This window comes from Silurus meridionalis, chromosome 26 (genome assembly GCF_014805685.1).
Source record: "Silurus meridionalis isolate SWU-2019-XX chromosome 26, ASM1480568v1, whole genome shotgun sequence".
NCBI classification, from domain to species: Eukaryota; Metazoa; Chordata; class Actinopteri; order Siluriformes; family Siluridae; genus Silurus; species Silurus meridionalis.
Window position 1 is genome coordinate 8270434 of NC_060909.1, and position 24087 is coordinate 8294520.

At 36.7% G+C, this 24087-nt stretch overlaps 1 protein-coding gene and 1 long non-coding RNA gene across 2 annotated transcripts in view; one reads left to right on the forward strand and one right to left on the reverse strand.

The window, feature by feature from the left end:
- Window positions 1-12688, reverse strand: part of slc12a4 (solute carrier family 12 member 4) — a 27220-nt gene extending 14532 nt beyond the window's left edge. Inside the window, exon 1 of the mRNA XM_046840137.1 lies at window positions 12420-12688. Coding sequence (XP_046696093.1) covers window positions 12420-12558 — 139 coding nt within the window. The 5' untranslated portion in view covers window positions 12559-12688. The remainder of the gene's footprint in view (window positions 1-12419) is intronic.
- On the forward strand, window positions 8290-23396 carry LOC124379674. Its single transcript, XR_006924474.1, has 3 exons — window positions 8290-8371; window positions 8451-8506; window positions 22953-23396. It is a non-coding gene; the product is annotated as an uncharacterized LOC124379674 (long non-coding RNA).
- The last annotated feature ends 691 nt before the right edge of the window (window positions 23397-24087 follow it).

The window sequence follows — 24087 nt, forward strand, 5'->3', positions numbered from 1 at the left end:
AGTGTGCGCTCCACCCCTTGGTGTCCCATTTCCTCATGAAGCTCCTTAAGCACAAACTGGAGGTATTTGCTGGGCAGCACTATCTGAGTTCGCCCTGCTGATTGCCGACATAGTATTCCTTCCTCGTCCAGGTATAACTTGCTTCTCTGTCTGTACAGTACAGTCACCTCATTGCCACGGTCTCGTCTCATCAACTCTGGCCAGTGGTCTGCCATCACATACTCTCGTACCCTTTTAGCACTGGATCTTTTCTTGAGCCTCTTTCAGTTCCTCAGTTGTCACTTTAGCCATCTGTTTTTCCCCTTGTTCCTGCTCTACTAAAGAACAAACTTTTGCTAGGGTTATAGGGCACATCCAGGGTCCCTCTTCCTCTGACTTCACAAGAAGACCATCTGTGACAGCAGCTACAACTCTTGGACTGGCCTCTTGTGAACAGGCCTGCATATAACTCTCCATATCCAGCGGCATTCTTGATAGCACATCAGCATCTCTGTGTATGCGACCTGGTCTATATTTGATGGTAAAATTGTAGTCAGCCAACTCTGCTATCCATCGGTGAGTGGTGGCATTGAGCTTGGCCGTGGACAAAACATATGTCAATGGGTTATTGTCTGTATAGACCACGAAGGAGGTGGCGTAATATAGGTATTCACGGAATCGCTCACAAATGGCCCATTTCATTGCCAGGAATTCCAGTTTCCCAGAGTGTAAATGATAATTCTTTTCTGGAGCCGTTAGTGTCCGTGACCCATAGCTAATGACTACCAGTTTCCCTTGCTGCCTTTGATACAGTACAGCACCAAGTCCATCTTGTGATGCATCACAATGCAATACAAAGGGCTCTTCAAAATCAGGGTAGCCTAAGATTGGAGGGTTCAGCAAGAACTCAAGAAGTTGACTGAGGACATTTTGGTGGTGTTCTGTCCATGATATCGGCTGACTGGCATGAAGTTGAGCTGTTTTTCGCCTTTCCTCCTTCCTTCTTACTACCATGACTTTTATGGCTTGCTTTATTTTCTGGAAGCTTTTCCACTGACAAAAGTTCATACAGAGGTTTGGCAATCTGAGAGAATCCAGGAATATATGCGGTAGTAGGACAGAAACCCCAGCAGTTGTCTTAGGTCACCCACAGTTTTAGGTTTACGGTCCCTTAGTGCTTGCACAGGTGCAATCTCTTTGGAGTCCATCGTGTAGCCCCTTCGACACTATTTTTCCCAAGAACTTAACCTCAGACTTAAAAGCTCGCACTTTTAGCTGTAAGCTTTACCCCATGACTCTGGTAACGGCGTAGTACTTCTCTGACATCATTGAGATGCTCCTCGAATGTCTTACTATGTACAAGGTTATCATCTAAGTATGGAAGACAGGTGTTGTCTCTGAGTCCCAGCAAGCATTCCTCCATACTGCGCTGAAACTCAGCAGGAGCCGAGGACAAGCCAAATGGGATCCGGACCCATTCGTAAAGGCCCCAAGGTGTTATGAAAGCTGTAAAGGGTCGGCTGCCCTCTTCCACAAACCCCTGATGATACGCCTTCCCCTGATCCAGGACTGAGAACCATGTACTCCCACTTAAACTGTTCAGCATGTCTTGCACCCTAGGAATGGGATGACGGTCTGGGATGGATTTGCGATTGAGCTCGGTAGTCTATACAGAGACGAAGACTGCCATCCTTCTTGCGCACACAGACTACTGGGGATGCATAAGGAGAGCGAGACTTCTGAATCCATTTTTTATTTAAGAGGTCTTCCAGATATGCTTTTACCTCATTGTGCAGTGGTTTTGGCACAGAGACATACGACGTTTTACTGGAGACGTGTCACTCAGCCTGATTTTCAGTTGGAGTGATGGGATGCACCCCACATCATCCTCATCCTTTGCAAATGCTTCACATTCTTCTTTCAGCATTTGCTGAACTTTCCTTTGTTGTTCAGGTGTCAGGTGATCTATCGACACTGGTGGGTCCCACCTCTCTTTGTTAACATCTTGGCCTGTGTTGACAACATGGTGTACACCTGTCCCCTCTCTACTTTCTGTGACTACTCGCGCCACCCCATCACCACTACTGACATTCCAGTCTGCTGTTACAACGACGGGTTGGGTGTCTGCTGGGTATATGGCTCTGACTTGCTGTACTCGTCCCAGGACCGTACGGGAGCGAGTAATATCCCATTTGGTGTTGTTGGTAACTGGGATCTGTACTTTTGTTAAGTTCCACTTCTGAAGACTAACTACCATCCTGGCTACATTTAGCCCCTCAGGCCACTGTGGAATATCTTCTGGTTCAAACAGGACTTCCTGTTTTGCAGCAAGCTGACCAGTCCTAACATTACAACTTACTGTTGTCGTCTGTCCTGCTGCCACTATTATGTTTATCCTTCCCACCTTTACTATTCCCTCTCTTTCCGCTTGGTCCCCGTTCTGCATCATTTGGATCAGTGCAACAGATTTTCTGCCGTTGAATGAGAAAGCTTCCTTTACCACTTCTGAGACAACATCAGGGTGCTGCTCCATTCCCTTTGACACCAGATGCTGTATCACATTGTAGCCAATGATTGAGGCTGCCCCACGCCTTGCTCCTTTGAAACAAGCACTGGCACCGGCAGTTCTACCTGAGCCCCTCTTTTTGGCCCTAGTTGGAGTTTCAGCTCCACCCATCCAGAGAAGGAATGTCGGTTTGGTTTGCTGCTTGACCAATGAGTGTTTCACCTTCACTCAATAGTTCACTCAGGCTCCGTGTCTGTAGATGGGGAAGGCAAGTATTTTTAAACTCGTCATTGATGATGGTCACCTGCGATCCAGTGTCCCAGAGCGCCTTCACCGGCACACCTTCAAAGAAACAGTCAACCATACATCTTGGACCAATGAGTTTATCCAGTTTAGCTTGACGCTGCAAAGGAATGTGACTGATGTAGGTGGTAGCTCTGGCATGCTCAGCCTTTCCTTTTTGTTCAAGTTCTGCTTCCAGTTGTTTAATTCTTTGCCGCAGGAGCTCTTGGGTTTTCTCTTGTGGATCAATGTAGTTCAGAATGGAGGTGGAGCTTTCTGGTTTCATTGAATGGACAGATATCTTTACATCGCTTCTCCCCTCAGCTGGATTCTTTATTGCTCTACAACCGCGGGCAGCATGGCCCACAGCTCCACATCTGAAGCAGTGCTCACATCGATCCTCCTCACCTTTCTCCTGACAAGCTCTGCACCCCTTCCGGTAGCGGCCTCTTTCCTTGGTTATGTGTTCAGGAGGCGATTTTGAATCCTCCTGAGTTCTGCAACTTCCTCTATCAGGAGTTTAACCATCTCATATAGCTCTGATTCTTTCTGTCCCTCCATTGCTGGTGCCTCTTTGCCTCTTCGCCTAAAGATGTCACTTGGCTGCTTATTAACCAGATCTTTGGTGGTCATATCAGCCTGCTTGCCAGAATGGGACTGCATTTCTGAACACAGCTGGTGTACTTTTGCCACTTTGCTCCCTGTGTTCTTCTTTTGTTTATTTAGTCTCTCCGTCTCGTCACCAGCTGCTTCATTTGTTTTGTTTATCAGCATTTCATCCGAGATCTCTGAATCATCCAGATACGGCCTCAGCTGAAATTTTATATGATCACTGCTCAAACCTGTCCCCACTGAGCGTAAGAACTTTTTCTGAATATGCTCTGTACTAAAATATTCACCACCTTCTTCACACGTGCGCAGCAACCTCTCTTTTAACTCAATAGCTCTAAATAGGAAGGCTTGTGGAGACTCGTTTGCATTTTGTGTAATGTTCAACAATTTGTAGTACAAGTCAGTAGAACTGTCCTCCTTGAAATGTCCCTTTAATATTACTTTCAGCTGTGAGAGTGAGATCTCTTTTGATTTCAAGCATATTGCGTAAGCTTAGTCCTGGGCTAATGGCTTTTATTACAGCTTCAATAATTTCTGCCTCATCATGGCCCCTTCTCAATCCTTTATCCACCTGATGCATTAAATTAGTGAATGACAGCTTGTCCTTTGTCCGACCTCTCCAATCTGTCCGCTGATTTTGAAATCTCTCCTCACAGTGACTTCAGGGGCAAGACCAATAAATGATTGCTGTTCAATGGGTCTACTCCGTCCTGCTCCAGCATCTTTTACTTTAATTTTTCCCATTACTGTATTTCCAGAATGCAAATCCACCTCATTCAGTAAATCGTTTGCTGTCGGAGAGATATCTGTCACGGTTTTATCGTTGGCGCCATTTTCCACTTTCTCCTCTCTAGCTGCGCCTCCATAAAAGTTAGCATTGAACACATGTAGCGCTTTGCTACATCTTCTTCCTCGCTATCCATGATAGCATCGACAGACTCTGTGACTATATTAATAAGTGCGCGTTTAGTAATGACATGCCCGGTAGGGATTTTGTTACACTCACATACCTCCTTCACTTGGTCTAGCCGCAACAACCACAACCTTCCTGTCACGCTGCTCGCTAGCGTTTCTAGATCCATCGAGAGCCGGTATGCTAGCTTACTCAACCGTGAATCTCTGCTCTTCAATTCACTTGCTCCGTTCCCACCGGTGATCCCTTAAACTCGCACTTCTTAGAAATCCCAGCGGTGCCTCCAAGTTTGTTGCATGCTGAAATAAATGAAGTTCCAGACGTGCGTGATTTGATGGGTTCGTTTATTATCTCTTAATTTTTCTCTCTCTGCTTACAAATGGAAGCGCTAATTCCAAGCTTTTTCACACACCCAAAACTCTCCGCCTTTTTTTCCTATTAACTCTTTGTTTTCAGTCTTCGCTTGCACCTTTTTTCCCCTACTAGAGCCCCCTACAGTTAGATTGCTAGCACAACATGCCTTCTTGAGCATTCATCACAGCAGTTTGAGCAGTTTCATGCATTTACACAAACATTTCTCCAAACCAGACTTTAGTCATTAAACCCATCATAAATCCAAAACACAACCATCAAAATGAACTACATAATGTAAAACAAAAAAACATCTGGGGGGGTTATTATTTTCCTTCAAAAACAGAAACATCACATTACATAAGCCCCACACATTACTATTCGATAAGTAAACTGAAATCCACAATAAACAACATGAACGTTTGTTAACTTGCAAAATCCAGGGCTGAGATTGAAATAATTTATAATATTTAAACTAGCAAATCAGATTCCTTTGTGTAATCAGTGCAGGAGTGTCTTATTTACATTTAAACAGATACCCATTTAACATGTATTCCAAATTACTTTGTTACTTTGCTACCAATACCGATAATTTATAAGGGCAGTTTAGTCAATGTTAAATAATAAAGTAGGTAATATTAGCTGAGGCTTTTTAATGCACATTTAAACATATTTCACATAAGTTATTAATTTTACATAATGACCACTTTATAAAACTATGAATATTCAGTTATACTAAAACACATTTCAACATTCATACAAACTCATACAATATTCATGCAAATTTAAATGCTTGCCAGAAAAAGCAGTAAAAATAACTTTAATAAACAAAAATTAACACAGAGCAAAAAAGAAATGCTACGCCCTTTTTGTTTCTCTTTGGATTATGTATGCTGAATAACTCACCCTTGTCCTGTGTGAGTGTGCCGTTAGTTTTAAGGTTACAATTTGCATTGTTGTGAGTCAGCATGTCTCTCTGATATCAGAAATGTTATAAGCTCTGGACACAGTCACCCTCAATTCAGGTCACTGTGACCTCACATTGAGAGTGCAGCAGAGAATTAAAACACACACACACACACACACACACACACACACACACACACACACACACACACACATTTGGATGTGTTTATTGTAATTATACATGATCATGAAACACACACTACTAACTTCCTAGCACCATGGTCCTGGGGTAACGTTGTTTCGTTTCCCTGTGTACTGCACTGTATATGATTAAAATGACAATAAAGCCTACTTGACTTGACTTGATATCACAAACTTACATTTTTACATTTCACACAGAAATTGAGCTAAATTTTATCTGATCCAATTACATTTACTTACATGGTCCTCTTTCTTTCTTTCTTTCTTTCTTTCTTTCTTTCTTTCTTTCTTTCTTTCTTTCTTTCTTCCACTTTCTTTCTTATATTTTCTGCTCAGTTATTCATTAAACTTTGTCCTTTTAGAGATTACCAGAAGTTCTTATATTTCAGATTTTATATCATTTTTACATTTGACACAAAACAGGCAGAAAAAAATACTAGACATTGAGTAAAAACTGGTTTAATGCTACCACCTAGTGTCAAGCAGCATGGCAGAATTTTTATGATCACGTGACAATGTGTTTCTTAATGACCTCATTCACATTGGGTTGATCTTATATTTGTTTACGGGTTTAATCAATATAGCCAAACTAAAGAAACCACTTTAGAAACCTAGTGAAATCTGGATGATTAATAATGTAATGTCCTATTTGGGATTGCCGCTATTTTATTATGTGTGTATTCTACCGATTATTCCTTCAGTTAATCAAGTAATCGGATAAGAAAGTACTTCTTTATTAAAGAGCAATACTAAATATACAAGAGAAAAAAGGACATCTCTTAAAATGAACCTGTAATTTGTTTACATTTTTGAAAAATGTATTTAAATTGCATACTAGAATATCTGTGAAAATTAAACCCATTTAATTGAAATATTACATCTTTATGTTTTAGTTTAAAATTATCCCATACTTTAAAAAACGTTCTGTTGTTGTCTCTGGCCGGACTCTCCTCCTCGCTGTTTCCTCCATTTTTCATTCTGCAGTGTCTTCTGTGTATACCTGTTTAGAGTGGTCTAGAGCTTAGCTGGTGGTGCATCAGTAATAATGGTCCGTGGGGAAACACAGTGCTCCGTATAGAGTAAAATTGACTAAACGAATCATTGAGGCAAATTATTTTTATGCATTTTTGTATCCAAATTACCTGAGCTACTCTAGGAATCGTTTCAGCCCCAGTCCTAATGTCCTAATGCTTGCACTTGGTATCTGATATATTACAATTTGATCTACACTTTGCCAAAGATATTCTGCCGAATGTGTTGTGTGGGTCTCTACTGTTCCCACCAGTGATCATTATATTTTCCATTTAAATCAATACATTAAAATAATCAAACTCTTTACATGGTTTATTAAGTCTTCTATTGTGCTTTTTTCAGTAGGGGGTAAACAAAGTATATTTGACTAAAATGAACAGTATATTCTAAAAACGTAAAAGAAAAACCCTATATAGTATGCAATATAAGTCTTTTCAATTAGGTACTAGTGCCTCTAAAGTCACTGAATTTTAAAATTGACGTGCATGATCTTGCTACAAACTGAAAACATTATACAGCACTGTGCTGTATTGTCCTGAAAATCTCATTATTCATGATATTCTTATTCCCATTATAATTAAAGAGATTAAAGCCTCTGAAATGTTAAGAGCACACACCGAGCCCTCCGCTGTGCAGCTGCAGGAGAGAACGGAAGTTTGAACACATTAACAACGCTACGTGAAAAAAATCCACATAGTTGTGGAGATCAAAGAACAGCAACAAAGCCAGGGTTCTGGTCTCACCACATGGAGAACAGGCTTTACACTGACCTGTTAAGTTAATAGTGGTCTATAGCTTACTTGTGACATGCAGTATGCATGCTTTTTAGAAGGTACATATTATCGAGATGCCACTGAACCAGTATTTAAGATCAGTATTGGTCCAATATCAACAAAACATAATGAATTGGATATCAGAAAGTAGAAAGAGAACAGTAAAAGAGAAACTAAATTAATTTGATCCAGTCCTGTGAAACATAATCTGGATTTCACTTAAGCTTTTTTTTTTTTTTAACAGCAAAACACTGTAGGTATTGATTCTTAAACCTATGTGTTATTCTGTCATTTTAAGTTATAAAATTGTCTCTTTTTAATACCAGATGGAAACTGATATTAACTGATATTCTCAGCACCACTTTGTCACCCACATGCTCACTCCTATATCATTTTTATCCTAATTCTCTCACCACCCAGGGGATAAAAGTTTACTTGTTAAAGAGCACAAACCCGATTAACCACAGAAAACATTGTTCAAACTTAATACCGGATTTTGTGTGAAATCCTATTTTCCAAAAAGTTTTCATTTAATGGATATTTAAAGATTGCATTAGGAGAGGAAGTCATGCTGCTTAGGAATGATTATCCAATGAATTACCCACTGACGTTTGGCACCCAAGGCCTGTGTTTTTGCTGCACACTGTGTTGCTTGACGTAATAGTCCAGATTATGAATAGTGCATTTTTGTTTATATATGTGTATGTTGTGTCTAAAGGGTTTCTCTCCAATGGCAAGTTGGTCTCTATGGCTAACCAAAGAAAATCCATTACTTGTTTATGTTTATTATGTCGAGAACACCTGATCAAACCAGCTGTATGTGTTTTCTATCTGCAGTTACCACTAAACTACCACCTCACAGGTGCCTTTCTAATCCTGTCTGCTTCTGCGACAGGTGGAACAGTGATTCACCATTTAAAGACAGATGGCAGAGATCCTCTGGACACAAAGGTGAGTAATATAAGACATGTACAGAGTACCAATAGAGATATTTGTCAGTCTTTTTATATTATTTCAAAACCTAATTCTAATGTAAATGATTTGAGTCATGCTTACAAATGTATGACTATTTACTGTAAAGTGTAAGTTTTGTTTCATATAGAAATCCTGAACTGCAAGCTGCAAGAAATTATAACATAACTCATTATTTTGATTGAATAACTAAGATCTAAGGTATTACAGTTTACTGAAAGTACCTTCAGGTAAATATTTTATCCCTCTAATCATTTTACATTTTAATAATATTAGTAAATATTGCACAATGGCAATTAAAATCCATTCTCTATTGTTTACATTTTTTATTTCGTAACAAATTACCACAAACCTGTCATTATTCTGATTACATAGTAGTTAGTTTCTATATCAGGGTTTTGTAAATTAAGATATCGTTTAATAATTCGAATTTTGGCCCTCATTCAATTCTTGAATGAAGTCAACAATAAAGTGCACAAGGATTTAAGAGAGATTTAGGAGAGATTTTCTTCCTTCAGCAAAAACTAAAAATGCTTTTATTTCAGACAGAAAGAAGCAGAAGAAAAAAATTGCTTTTTTTCCCCTCTAGCCAGGTGGATGCTCAGTCATGAAAATTTGTTTCTGTACTAGAATGCCACATCACACAGGGTTTGCGGTAAATTTTTTGCTACTTCTAGTCAGTTCTGTTACAACGAAATCATTACGCGGACACGGAAAATCACACACAGTATAGTTATAATAACAAGATACAATTAAATACACTTTCTAATTAAAAAAAGCCCTGTCAGCATGTTCCCATATGCATCCTTTTTTTATATTTACATTTTTATAGGCAGTTCTTACTTATATCAAACATTGTGGAACATTCATTAAACATGCTAGCCTGTTTTAACTTTATAAAGTAATGGGTGTACTTTTGACCGATATAAAGAGTTGACACTGGAGACTTCTTCTAAAAACAGTTCCAACCACTTTAAATAAATATCAACTTACAGAAAACATCACCTATGATTAGATTTTGCAGGATCCACAATACATGTCACTGCGTTACCAGTCAAATAATAAGAGATTAAAAGGTGCATCAATATAAACCTGTTATTTAAATTTTAGCCAGAACAACTGTCAAAGCTAGTGTTACTGTATAAAAAAGCACCACCTTCTGATCAATACAATGTATTTTATGTGGGTAAATTACGCCACAAATTATTCTCATTATTTATTTCATACCAAAATGTAGTTCTTTTTTAATTTTAAAAAAGTTTGTTTTCTTTATGTTTATCTTGTAAAAAGCTTGTTCATTTGTGGAATCAGCTGTCTGACACAAAACACTCGTTTTTTCATCTGTTCCTTGTCTTCCTTCCTGGTATGTGTTTATTTCTGCTTGGCTAATACTGCTTTTGAGGTATGCAGCAGGGTTTTATACTCGGGCAAGGAATGGATTTAATACATGCTTATTTGTTCTAATCATCTTCTTATGAATTTCTTGAGTAAACAAAAAAGTGTGCAGAGGTTTATATTAGGACATCACACAGTGCGAATTTGAGAAGGAAATTCACATTTGGACAAAATCTTCTGTCACAATGCAAGCACGCATACATCTGCAAGTCTGTATTAAAAAGGGACTTTGGGAAAAGCTATGGTGATAAACAGACAATATTAACAAGGGTAGGCATGAGCAAGAAGAAAATGAAAACTTGATGCCAGAAAGGCAATGAGCAAGTGTAAATGGCTGGCTATCAACTGAAACAAAAGGCAAGAGCATGTACTTGATGAATGCATGCAGAGTGAGTCTTTAAATACTTTGATGGTGACTGAGACCAAGTTTGTGTATCAGTAATCAAGAGAATGTGAATGGGAGTGTGTTTGTTGTGACTGTTTTTGTTCTTGAGTTCTTGGCCGGCATGTTTTTAAGCACTGTATCGTAGCTGGACACTGATTATGGTGTAGACATGACAAGTACTCAAATAAAAGAAAATGTTAAAAACGTTGTTATATTAATGACAATAATATGATTTTAACCTAATATGGGATGTGATTAACATTGCAAGGAATTAAGTGTAACTTAATACTATAAAACTTTTGCACAATTTTGAGGGGAATGTGTAAGGAAAATGGTTGTAAAATGTACAGGTTGTAAATGAAGACTCTACACCTAAACCTGACTTGAACGAATCAATAATAGTTATGCTCTGGGATAAATTAACACTTCATACGTTCTATGTAATAGATATATCATTAGTTGTAAAATGTATATATGCTCCTGTGTCACTTCTGTAGATGTTTTAGCCTTACTAGTGCACAATGTGTGCACTGTGTACTGCTGGCCAGTATAACACTCAGCTCACACTAAAACAAAGTCATCACTGTGCCCAATCAAATGCCCACCCATTCCAGTTCGTTCATAAAAATCCCTTATATGAAACATATACTTTAACCATTCAACTCACACATTAAGATAACCCTGACATCAATGTGTGCATATACACAGAGAAACTAGCCATTGTTATTTTATTAGTTATTTTCACTTTGTGATAAATTTTCTATCCTTATCCTGAGTCCTCCTGTGTGACTGATGGTCCAGATAATATACTGTGTATAATTTTTTTGTACTCATAAAAAGGCTCAAGAAATCACTGATACCATTAGTTCAGGTCAAATCCTGTGTACAAGTATGCTAATATTACTATATTTAATGTGACCAGAGGACATTTGGAATAATGTAAAAGCCTCATGAATGGTCAGTTTGAGAACCCACACCTTAGCATCTAAATATGTTTCAAAATAATTTACTGAACAACAGAACACATCAATAATTAGAAATGTATCAGCAAAATTTACCAGATTGTTTTACTTTTATTTGTTTAGACATTCATGAAAATATTTTTGACTCTATAACACCTTAAACTCAAATATAAAAATTACTGAAAATGTGTAAAATTGTTTCAAAAAGATTACAAATAATATAATAACCCCACACTTTCATTTTCACACAAATTGTAGATCATTATGTATATGTATTTAAATATAAGGTTTACTTAATTAGTATTAAACCATATCCAAACATATCATCCTAATGTATTTACATTTGGTTAAGCCAGGATAGTTTTATAAGCAAATTTCATACAAATTAGATTTCCTTTAACCATTATTCTTTTTGACCAGACTTTCTCTTTCCCAGGGTGGCACTGCCTGCTTGTAGTGGCATCCAGAAAACCTGCTAGTTCATTACAGGCATGCACAATTCATGCAAACACTGATCTAAAACCCAGCCCTTATGACCTGGAACTAAAACTTATGCCCTTGAGCGATGCTTCACTCGGTTCCCTTCTCGCTTTTGCAGTGACTCCTGCCTAGCATACATGAAAAAGAAAAAAGAAAAACAGCAACAAAAGACAGACAGAAAGAGGCTGAGAATGCTGCAGATGAAGTGATTGAGGGTGTGAGACTAACTTGTACAGCTGTCATGAGAAAAGAGAGATGTTTGGCAGCATTAGGGAAAAGAAAATCTGTGGGACCTCCATCTTTTTTTGCGTGGGAGCACTTGAGGCCTGTCTGACTACTAATATACTTCTCGCCCTGTCATCCACCTCTCGTTTTCTCCCACACTCCAATTGTTTTCTATTTGTCAACACAGTCATGTGTGGTATGAAAGCTCATTGATGTGAATATTTTCTGCTAAAAAATATCACTCTCCCTTTCAACAGGCAAGTTTGGAAAAACTTGGAAAAGATAGCTGTCAAAAAAAACAACACCTTTTCCATGACTGGAAAATTGCTGTAATCCCACATGGATACTCCCAAGTGTCAGAAAAGTAGCACTCTTAGCAGTTGGGAGAATATTCACAAAAAAACAGAGACTTGTATAAATAGTTTAGCACTTGTTTAAAACTTACCATCAGAGCTGACGGTGTCTCCATGTCCAGGATACCCATCTTGTCCTGTGTCTCTGTAATCCACACAGTTAATTCCTTCCAGGCTGTCATAGTTGGTTTGTGAGTTATCGTCTACTGGTACCACAGTGAAATGAGGCATGTTTTCATTCGCCCAGCAGATTTATCTAGGCCTGTCTTGTCTTTTGGGAAAGATAACGCTGGGATTTCAGCTCTCAGCTGAAGCTTGCAACTTCCAAGTGCATTCCTCTGCTCTTTGCTCACTTCCTCCCATTTCACTCCATTACCATAATCTCCTCCCTTAGTTCCCCTTGGCCCTGCCCCTGCTTGGAAAGACATTCAATAGAGCCAGCCCTGCCCCCGTTACACACTGCAGAGTCTCCATTCGGCCATAGCACATTTCCCCCTTTTGAAAGGGGCCTCCTAAAACATGATTCAGGCCCAGCAACAGCTTGGGAACAAATGACGTGGCCAGGACGGAATAATAGCTCCACACACTCCTGAAAACATACAATTCAGAAAAGAAGAAGGTTTGCAGTGAGATCTCTGAAGGCATGTGTCATCTATTAGCTGCTTTAAAGTTACTTCCAGTAATGGTAAACAAGTTGTTTAGCAACTTTTGGGTTTCACTGCTATTGGAAATGGCATCTATCATTCATATCAATGTTCTAATGCAAATAAAGTCTGCTGTGGAACTCTGAAATTTATATTTAGTTAAAAATGTGAACTGACTAGGTTTCGAGTACTTTTATAATACTAAATGGAAAGAAAAGGGAAACAAATGATTAATTTAGTTCACTCATTACCACATCACAAATAATATGTAGCCAATACATTGTCCCATAGTAGGGGCCATAAATTCATTATATTAAAGTATAAAACATGAATCAGCATTAACAAATGCAGCATCAGCTAAGTAAATGTGAATGTTATTGGATAGTTTGTTTAGTAGTAATGTTTTACATGTTTAACTAGATGATTGTTTATACTTGCCATCATATTTAAATGCCCACTTTCCTATTCATGGTGGTACCTTTCTTTAATTTGGGAAAGTTATTTTGGAATATGATAGAATATTAGTGTCTTAAATACTTTCTTGGACAATTTAAAGCAATTTCTAAATCGTAAGCCTGTAATATGGTCACCTAATGCAGTGTCCTTTTCATTTTATATATTAGGTGCTAGCTTAGTAATGCCTAACCAACAGATGAACAATAGATATTCATATGTATTTATTTATTATTATTATTAGTCGACGTTGTAGTAGTAATAGAAGTAATATATTTGCAGATTTGAATGTTCATTTATACTACTGACCTTTCTCCCTGTTAGTTAAGAATGTTTTCCAACAAGTTAATAGTTTACAGCAAATACACAAGAAGAAGCATTTGGTTCATTGTACTAGGTGTATTTTAGAAATTGGAGACAACTAATGACCAATGTCTATATACAGACATTAAACACAGGCTCTTTTTCTTCATGTAGCTTTTTTCAACACATTGAATTTACTCTGAATTTAGCTTGTATGTTCCCTTAAGCCAAAACAATGTAAAAATTTTTTTTTTGGTATTAGAAGGACTGGAAAAAGCAGATCATTTGCAGTAACTGTAAATGCTAGTAGTCTGTAATTACTGTAGCGCTTTCTATTTTAAGACACTACACCCAGTTCTTGCTGAAAGTTGTATTTTGTTCTTCCTACATAAACTGTGTTTTTAGTTTTCCACTGGACAGGCAGACAAAATCAACTGAAAAATCCTATTATCAGACACTTAAATATCTCACCTGTCCAATACACATCTATTCCTTTTCACATAGACTTATCTTCTATTCATAATTGTAAACACTTCTCTGTCCTGTTTTTGCAGAGGCTGTAAAAATAGACTGGCTCCAGGGCTCATCCATGTGTCATGTTGTTATGGTCACTATTGTTGTTATTGCCACTGCTTGTGCTGACTAACACTGTCTAATAAAAAATTGCTTTTTCAATGCTTGGACAGACTGTGAGGATTATGAGCAATGTCTAAGTGTGATATTACATTAATTATCAGATTAGCCGACAGTAAACAAAGGTTGCGAATGTACAAATAGCTATACTTCCTGAATGGCTAATGTATATAGATGACCTGTGTAGTGGCCTGGGAAAACCTTCTACAGTGAAATACTGATATTCTTCACAAATATACAGTGCCCTCCACAATTATTGGCACCCCTGTTTAAGATGTGGTCGTGGACTTCTAAAAATTCTCCTTTTTTTTAAAACAACATAGAACCCAAATGCAAAAAAAGAGAAAAACTCCAACCTTTCATTTAAGTAAATAACTTTGGTGGTAAAAAAAATCATACATTTAGAAAAAAAAAAAACTTGAAATCATGTGTCCCACAATTATTGGCACCCCTAACAATTCCTCTGAAAAATTTAATTTATTTTTTTTTTTTTATATATTTTCTGTAGTTGCTAAGGTTGGTCAGGGTATCTAGGGACTTTTAATTAGTAATTCATGATTTCCTGTTTCCCTGGGGTATAAATATGACGTGACACAGAGGCCTAATTCTCTTACCCATTTGTCAACATGGCAAAGACAAGAGAACACACCATTCAAGTAAGGCAAATGTGTGTCGACCTTCATAAGTCAGGCAATGGCTACAAGAAAATAGCCTCTCGCCTTAACTTGCCGGTATCTACAGTCAGAGGAATCATTAAGAAGTTTAAAACAACTGGAACAGTGACAAACAAGGCTGGAAGAGGTCCCAAGTTTATCTTGCCACAACGCACAGTGAGGAGGATGGTAAGAGAAGTAAAAAAATTTCCCAAGCTCACCGTCACAGAATTGCATCAAAGAGTGGCATCTTGGGGTCACAGAGTCTCCAAAACAACCATCAGACGCTCTCTACATGCCAACAAGCTGTTTGGGAGGCATGCAAGGAAAAAGCCTTTTCTCACTAACACTCACAAACGTAAACGTCTGGAGTTTGCTAAGCGGTACTGGGACTTCAACTGGGATCGTGTGCTTTGGTCAGATGAGACTAAGATTGAGCTTTTTGGCAACAAACACTCTAAGTGGGTCTGGTGTAAAACAAAAGATGAGTACAGTGGAACCTCGGGTTACGAATTTAATTCGTTCCGGTACTTTATTCGTAACCTGAAAAGTTCGTATCCCGATACAAATTTCCCCATAATAACAGAAACTTCGGTAATTCGTTCTGGACAACCAAAAATATTACTTAAATAAAAATAAAGCCAATATTCACTAATATTATTTACTTTTAACATGTTATATTAAAATCATACCACATAAAAACATACAAAAGAGGAAAACATCTTTACCGGTACTTTCCTTTGAGAAGACTCGCTGCAGGAGACGACGTCAGAGAAGGGGAGGAGGGAGAGTTATTGTTTGAAGGAGAATCTTATTATATTATATTATTATATATTATTATATATTATATTATAGAATATTAAAGACAGTGTTATTAACACGAACGCTGAGACAATTGTTGCATTAGAGGGAAAATGAGAGTTGTTTCTTTAAGGCTACTATCAGTTGGTATTGAAGTCCAGAGTGAAATTCATTATGGGTATTGTACTGGAAAAGACTGTAACCCTGCTAATCTATCTTCATAAAAACAAGTAAAGAGGTTATGCATCGGCTAATGTTGTCCATCTCATCATTCCACGAGCATCAACTAACGAGTTGTTACGCTGCCGCCGGGAAAAGTTCAAGCGGATATGTAACACGATGCTCTCGCTAGGGACACAGGACGCTAACTGATGTGATGAGCTGCGTGGATAGAGCAAAAACAACCAACTTGCCTGCGATTTTTTGGTGAGCGACGTTCGTATCTCGATATATTGTTCGTAACCAGGGGCAAAAATTTTGATAAACTGCGATTCGTAACCTGAATTATACGTATGCCGGGTCGTTCGTAACCCAAGGTTTCACTGTATGCCGAAAAGCACCTCATGCCCACCGTGAAGTATGGTGGAGGATCTGTGATGCTGTGGGCCTGTTTCTCTTCCAAAGGCCCTGGGAACCTTGTTAGGGTGCATGGCATTATGAATGCTTTGAAATACCAGGATATTTTAAATAAAAACCTGATGGCCTCTGCCAGAAAGCTGAAGATGGGTCGTCATTGGGTCTTTCAGCAGGATAATGATCCAAAACATGTGGCAAAATCTACACAAAAGTGGTTCAGCAGTCACAAACTCAAGGTCCTCCCATGGCCATCTCAGTCCCCAGACCTCAACCCAATCGAAAACCTGTGGGGCGAGCTAAAGAGAAGAGTGCATAAGAGAGGACCCAGGACACTGGATGATCTAGAAAGATTGTGCAAAGAAGAATGGTCAAAAATCCCTCTCTCTGTGTTCTCCAATCTTGTGAAATGTTATAGGAGGAGATTAGGTTGTACAAAGTATTAACATCAGGGGTGCCAATAATTGTGGCACACATGATTTCAAGTTTTTTTTTTTTCTAAATGTTTGATTTTTTTTACCACCAAAGTAATGTACTTAAATAAAAGGTTGGATTTTTCTCTTTTTTTGCATTTGGGTTCTATGTTGTTTTAAAAAAAGGAGAATTTTTTGAAGTCCACGACCACATCTTAAACAGGGGTGCCAATAATTGTGGAGGGCACTGTAGACATAAAATTGAGAGGGGATCAGGCATTTTATAACAAATGAAATAAGCTACACCAAAACTGTTGAAATAAAGTTCAAAGATATAAACTGAAGATTTACTTGATTTCTCTGACTTTTAATTTGTTGAATATACTTATTATTGTACAGTACTTTGGTCAAATTTAAGTTGTGATAAATTGTGCTTCAGAGAAATGTATTTGAATTTTACATATATTTTCATATGCCATATAAAAAACAAACAAACAAAAAAAAAACTGAATTAAAATACAACAAACAAGATAACAACAAAAAAGTCCTGCATTTTTTGTCCTACATGAAGGAGAAAAAAGCTGTGAATGAAATGACTGTAACCAATCAAAAAAAAGTTATAGAACAAATTAGGTAACAGTGACTCCGCTGATGTGTTTGATTGTTTTCCTTGAGTGTTTTATTACTGAAATAAAATTGTATATGAAAAAGAGACAGAGAGAGAAAGTGTTTAAAGGACAATACAGAGCGTATTTCTCAAAATAAATGAATGAATTTGTCCTTTGAGGTCAGCTCTTTTGCTGTATAACAGGAAGTGGTGAATATTTTCTGCTGCTTGAATTTGTTGGTCATTCATGTTTGGAGCTGCTGTGAAACATTTCCTCTCAGGGTGGAGGACATCGAGTGGACTCTATGAATTAGTCAATAGTTGTTTTTGTTCATAATTCTTAAGAGGAGGAATCTTTTTTTAAACTATGTTCTGAGTTATATAATAGTGTGAAATGTAATGTAGAATTGTGAGTATGAGTCCTGTGGGTGGGTACAGAAATGACACGTTATATTTATAAATATTGTATGTTAATATTCAAATCTAAATATGCCTCGTGCGATTTATTGTGATTGAGGACCATCAGGGCCATAAGCAAGATTTTTCCCTGAAATTTACACACAGCACATCATTAAAACTAATATTAGATTTAAATTAGGTCACTTGTAGATTAATAACGTTTAAAACTCATCAACATACAAATAAACACCTGAAACACCTTGGCTACACTTTATAGACCGATTTGGGGTCACATGGCTACATTAAAAAGTACTTATATTCAAATTAATTATACAGTACTCATAATTCCTACCAAACTGTTGCAGCCAAACTTCTACTAGTTTGAAAAATTTATTTACCAATGTTTTAAATAAATGTTATAAACAATGTTCCTCCAGGTACCACAAGGAGGCAGTATCTATTCATGTCTCAATGTATTTCGCATGCAGGATTATATCAGGCCTAATTTTGTCTTGTTCAGTTAGATATTATATCCTAGAAAATGTGTATACATACATTTTAAGTTCATTGTATATAAATATATTAGAATATACATAATAATCCTTGTCCATTGTGACTCAGAAAAGTGCTTTGTAAGCTACATAAAACTCATGCAATTAAGAAAAATTGCTGGTATAGAGATAATCAGTTTTCATTTAAAAAATTCTGTTGTTCAGACATTCAGGGAAGAAGTTTTACTGGAAGTTCTACTAGGTGCTTGTGCAAAGAAAACTTGACACATATGTTTCTTGTATTCTGAGGAACAGCAGGTTTAGTTGTGGTTGTGGTTTGAAGGGAACACTCCTACAGAATGGGGATGATAAAAGCTTTCTTGCCATGCACTGCTTGATTTTACAGTGTTTTTGCTTCGCATTGTTGTACGTATGCAGTCATGGTTTCCACTATTATAAGTGTGGCCATGTGTAACGCGTTCGCTTTTTCTTGGGCAGGAGAAGAAGTCGAGGGTTATGATCAACTTTCATGTGCAATATGCAATAATTATCCAAACAAACATTTTGCTTACATGGTTGACATGATCCTATTTTAAGAATGGCTACTATAGACAGATTATGGATGTGAAGGCCTGGAATAACAGTTCATATGGTGAATTCTGACATTTTCTATCATTTTGAACAGAAGTGTGTTTCTCTTGTTTGACCTTAACCACAAAAACAATTGTAGTCCATTCACCATGAAGGATTAATCAACAACAAAACCTGAACTATCCTTGATCTATGCATATTATGGTGATTCGACTTATGAGCATTTGACTACTGAATCTTGCAAAAACTAATGCAGCCATCTGCTGTGTGTGTGTGTTTGTAATGAGTAATGAATAATGACTTTGTGTGTTAATATTGGATTAAATTCTGTGACATACATTCCTCATTGCGACTGTGCATATGTGCACATATATACTATTTGGCAAATTCATTTAACGTTAAAAGAAAAAGGCAGGGATTGCTAAAAATTAATAAAAATAAATTCAATAAGCCAAATTTGGGTCATTGTTAATGTTGTTTATTTAACGTAGTTCAGTGTATACTTTTGTTGGAAATGTAACACAGATAAACTGTTATTCTAGAATCAAAAAGGCTTCTTGAAATTTGGCCCAAAATAAAACTGTATGAGTTACCCACTAATTCAAATCACTTAAAAAGGCCTCAACTAAACTGCCTGATCCTTTATGTCTTTGATTCATTCTTTGAGAGCCCATTGAAGTTAGAATCAATCCGATTACTAAAGTTCTTTCCTCTTGAGAAGTTTGAGCAGAAACAATAGCAGTCCTGTACTGAGAAAGAACCATAAAGAAGAGGCTTAGTGGTTTTCTAAACTGAATTAAGATTTTAAGAGTGTTAAGGGAAAACATAGAACTTTATCTAAGCAAAGTTTAAAACAAACAAACAAAACATACAAACTCTCAGATTCTCGTTAACTTAATACTTTAGCTTACTGGATGTGTGGCAAAAGTACTACCTGATGCTTTGTACACTATTACGGTATAGTGCAATCGAATTTTTGATGCCCTGCAATAAACAGCCAATCACAGGGTGTAATATTGTGCTCAGTATTCCTAGAATGGATTTTATGTATATTGCACTGGCCAGGTAAGGTAGTTAATTATATGTAATTCAAAATGCTTGTTCATTTTATCATGATGCCACCATGATGCAGACCTGATTCAAAACACCAGCAATTTTCACACAGCTGAACAAAGTAGATATTGAAAATAAATGTAAGAAATATGTCTATAAAAATTTGTAAGCAATAAATCATTTAAAATTTACAAAATAAATTTGTTTTACATTTGTTTCAGTCAAATAATCCAAACTGACAGACTATGCCATACTTATATTCCAATAGTTTATATTATATCTAGTTTATATTAAAACAAATGTGATCTTTATTACATAAAATGTATTAAAGAAAATGCTAATGCTCCTAAAACAACTGGCAACTGTCACATTTAGCTTTTACTTTGCCTCATGTGGAGTATGTTGTGTAAATCTAATAACATCTTTTGCAATTACAGATTTGAAAATAGAAGCGTACACACTGGGAAAATGTATCAGAAACAATATATCCACAACAGAGTAAGGACTAGACCTTTGATAAAATCACTAGACCACTCATTTCATATCCCATCATCGTTTATTAATGTCTAGCAAAAGAGAATTATGTTTATAATAGTGAGAACAATAATTATGCCTTTAATGTTTTATTCCCAAGCTCCTCAGAGGTTAAAGCTTTCTGTTGAGATTATAAAGCATCTAAAAGCTATTGGGGAATGTTATGATATAATTATGGTCATTAAGCACTACAATTCCTCCATTCAATTACATATTAGCAGTGCTTTACTCAAGTATTTTACTAAAGCACAAAAATTGTGGAAGGAAGGTGATTATTATCTTTGTTATCTATCGTTGTCTTACCTAGGTGGTTCTATGTTCTCCTATCAGCTACTTGCTATTTTCAAATGCAAATTCACATATTAAAAGTCTAATGATCTTAATGGGTGGATGTACAGTAGTGTTTATAGTTATATGAAATCCAAGAAAGATTTTATTTCACTTAGCTTGTGATTGTCATCCATTTGCTCTTATAAACTGTAACTAACAAAAACAATATTGTGTATATTTTCTTTTAAATACATTTTACATCCCATTCTTTAGTCTGACCATCAATATTGATTGTATTTCCTTGATGATCTTGTAGATAGTGTGCAATTCAACCAAATGAGTAACAATTATTATCTGTGATTTTGGAGTATTTTTGCCTGTTGTGGACCAAACAGCATATAGATAAGAAATGGCCATTTATTTGTATACAGATAGACTTTCAGGCATATGACACACACAAAAAAAAGACCACCAAGGACCATCACCACAACCCACAGGCACACACATTATCTCCAAGATTATCATCACCAACTTGGGCCTCTAGATTCCAACCTACCTGTGTTTGTTTTTATTTAATGTTGACCAAATAATTGTGGTTGTTGATGAAAGTTTTACACATAGGAAATGGAAAAATACACTCTTTGGTGCCACCACCATGATTGCTTTATTTATGATTATGCAATGCAATGCAATCCTGACCAGAACATCTGATAACACTGCGTACATTCTCAAATAAATCCCTGTAGATATTATTATTTAATGTTAAAAAAACAGATATAGTCATACTGTGTTTGCTATAGAGGAGAGACCAAATAACCGCTTCTAATTCTTTCAACAAGTGATGCTATGATGTTAAATGAGGTTCTGTTTGAGTTTGCAAATCATCTGGAAATGCAGGAGTTTGGTTTAATTTACCTTTGGAAACTTCAAAGGCTGGGTCTAAGAGAGACCTGTTCTGCATCTGGAGTCTTGAAGGGTCTTGAAAGCATTGCAAACTTAAATAAATATGGGCTAGGACAATATAATGTGAGCCTCGTAAGATATGTCTTAGATTTGAAATAATGTGAAATAATATGTCTTAGATATGAAATAATTCTAGATTCTGGTTCTGGTCTGGTTGTGGTTAAAGGCTTTGGGGTTGGGTCAAAGATCATTCTTGAGGTGGTCTGTTTTGTAGTTTGGTTTTGTGTCTGGGACCAGAACATCTGAGCCTGGAGGTTTTTGCCCTCTGGTATGGGTTTAGGCTTTGTGGAACCAGGTTTTTGATCCTGGAGTTTCTGGTTGCTAGAGAAAACATGAAATTAACAAGTAGATCTACAGCAGCATTGTTGCAGTCACTGTACCCTTCAATTTTATGTTCACCTGTCAACAGATATACCTATCCTTAATATAGATTAAGATATGGAAAACAACTGAGGATTCAAAGCAGCCATAAATGGAATGTTTGTAGCTGCACCAACAAAATACATGTTCCATACATGTTCCATACATGTTCCATATGTGCGGTGATCCTTTGAACCACTTTAGTTTACTTTAGAGTCTTTATTTCCTTTGCCTATTATGTGTGTTTAAAATGCTAATGTCTCACACCTTCAATTCAAATAACATAAGAATGAACTTGGTACCTCTAGGTATTTCCTTATTCCCAAACAAATTGTCATATGCATATGGTATGATAAACAGTTGGTAATTGACATTTTTTCTTCTCATTTATTTAAAAATGAAACTGTGGGGATAGTCAATGCTTTTTTTGTACTTCATAACTCTCCAAAACATCAAGAAGATGCTACAGGAAACTTAATAGCATGCTGTGACTCATCAGTGATGGGATGGAATTTGTTGATGTTGGAGAGCACTTAGAGAAACACATAAAGAGATATTTCAACACTCATGACTCAACAACCTTCTGCTTATCTATAACACCAACATGGTTTCTTTTATGTGATGGCACACACAAGCTATGGGGGAGAAAGTTTATAGTCAGAGAGGAAAGAAAATATTAGTCATTTAAAGTTAAAGCTGTTTTTAACACTATATTTTCCAAAAGGGACATCTTTGGTCTACCTACTTTTAAAACCTTTGATACTATTAAATTAATACAAATATCACAATTGCATTGGCTTCTCTGTGAACCCTGACACACACCAACACGCCCTCAGAGCAGACAAAACAAGACATAAAAGTGCAAACACAAAACATCTGCACAGGAAACAGGCACAGGACCGGAATAACCAAGACCCTGCAGAAAAATCAGTACATGCTGTTTTCCAGGACTTACTCAAGCCATGGGTGGGTGAGTGCACCTCTGACATTGAACTTTCTATCAAAAAGCAAAAAGTGATTTCATCTTTATCAGGTGAAACCTGCACCATTTGCATAAACAGTCACTACTCTTTTTTATTAAATTAGTGTACTTTGTTTAAAACCTTATATTATTATTATCTATTCATTCATTTGCCTTTACTGATTATCCTTATCAGGTATGTGGTGGATCCCTGGAACAGTGGACATGAGCTTGAACAATTCATCCCAGATGGGAAAAGAACAGAATACACCAATGATTTTTTTGTGCAGATCAATTTCTCGTCATTTGATTACATTGTATCATATTTGCATCTACAATCTGTGGAATAAAACAAAGCAGAAATGTTGATGTGTGCGGTATGGGGCTGACTTTTTTTAAGACCTCTGCATCAGTTGTGAAATCATTGAAAACTCTGCACAGTAGGATTGTAGCTGTCTCTGAAAACAAACTCAATCAAACAGGCATCAGTGTATGCTTATCCTTTGAATTTACTCATAAAATGCACATCATGCTTTAGTCTTGTACTAAGTGTATAATATTTAATTAAGATTAAATAAAATCCTGAAAATATGATCAAATATATAATTAGTAACATAGAAAATAAATAAAACCACACTTTTAGGTATATGCATATAGAAAAAACTATTGGAAATCGGAATGCTTGAATTTTTTATCTATGTGTATTGTACTTACCTAAATTTTAAATCATATCCATTACTGAGTAAAAAAAACAACAACAATAATGCAAGGGACAAAAATCACACCCAAACTACTGCACTGATTGATTGAAGGGAGGAGAGCAAATATGCTAAACTCACTAGAAAGAAAGATGGAGATGGACCAAACAGATGCCAATGATGAAAGCGAAATGCCATTAGAACGAAAGTTGTTCAGTCTGAATACTGGATCTGCATTTGCAATTTCTCCCATATCATAAACATAATATTTTTTTTGCTGTGAAAATGCATAACTCATTAGAATCAAGTCATGGACTAGTGTTCTGGACTCGTGTTTTTTTTATTGCACTTACATTTATA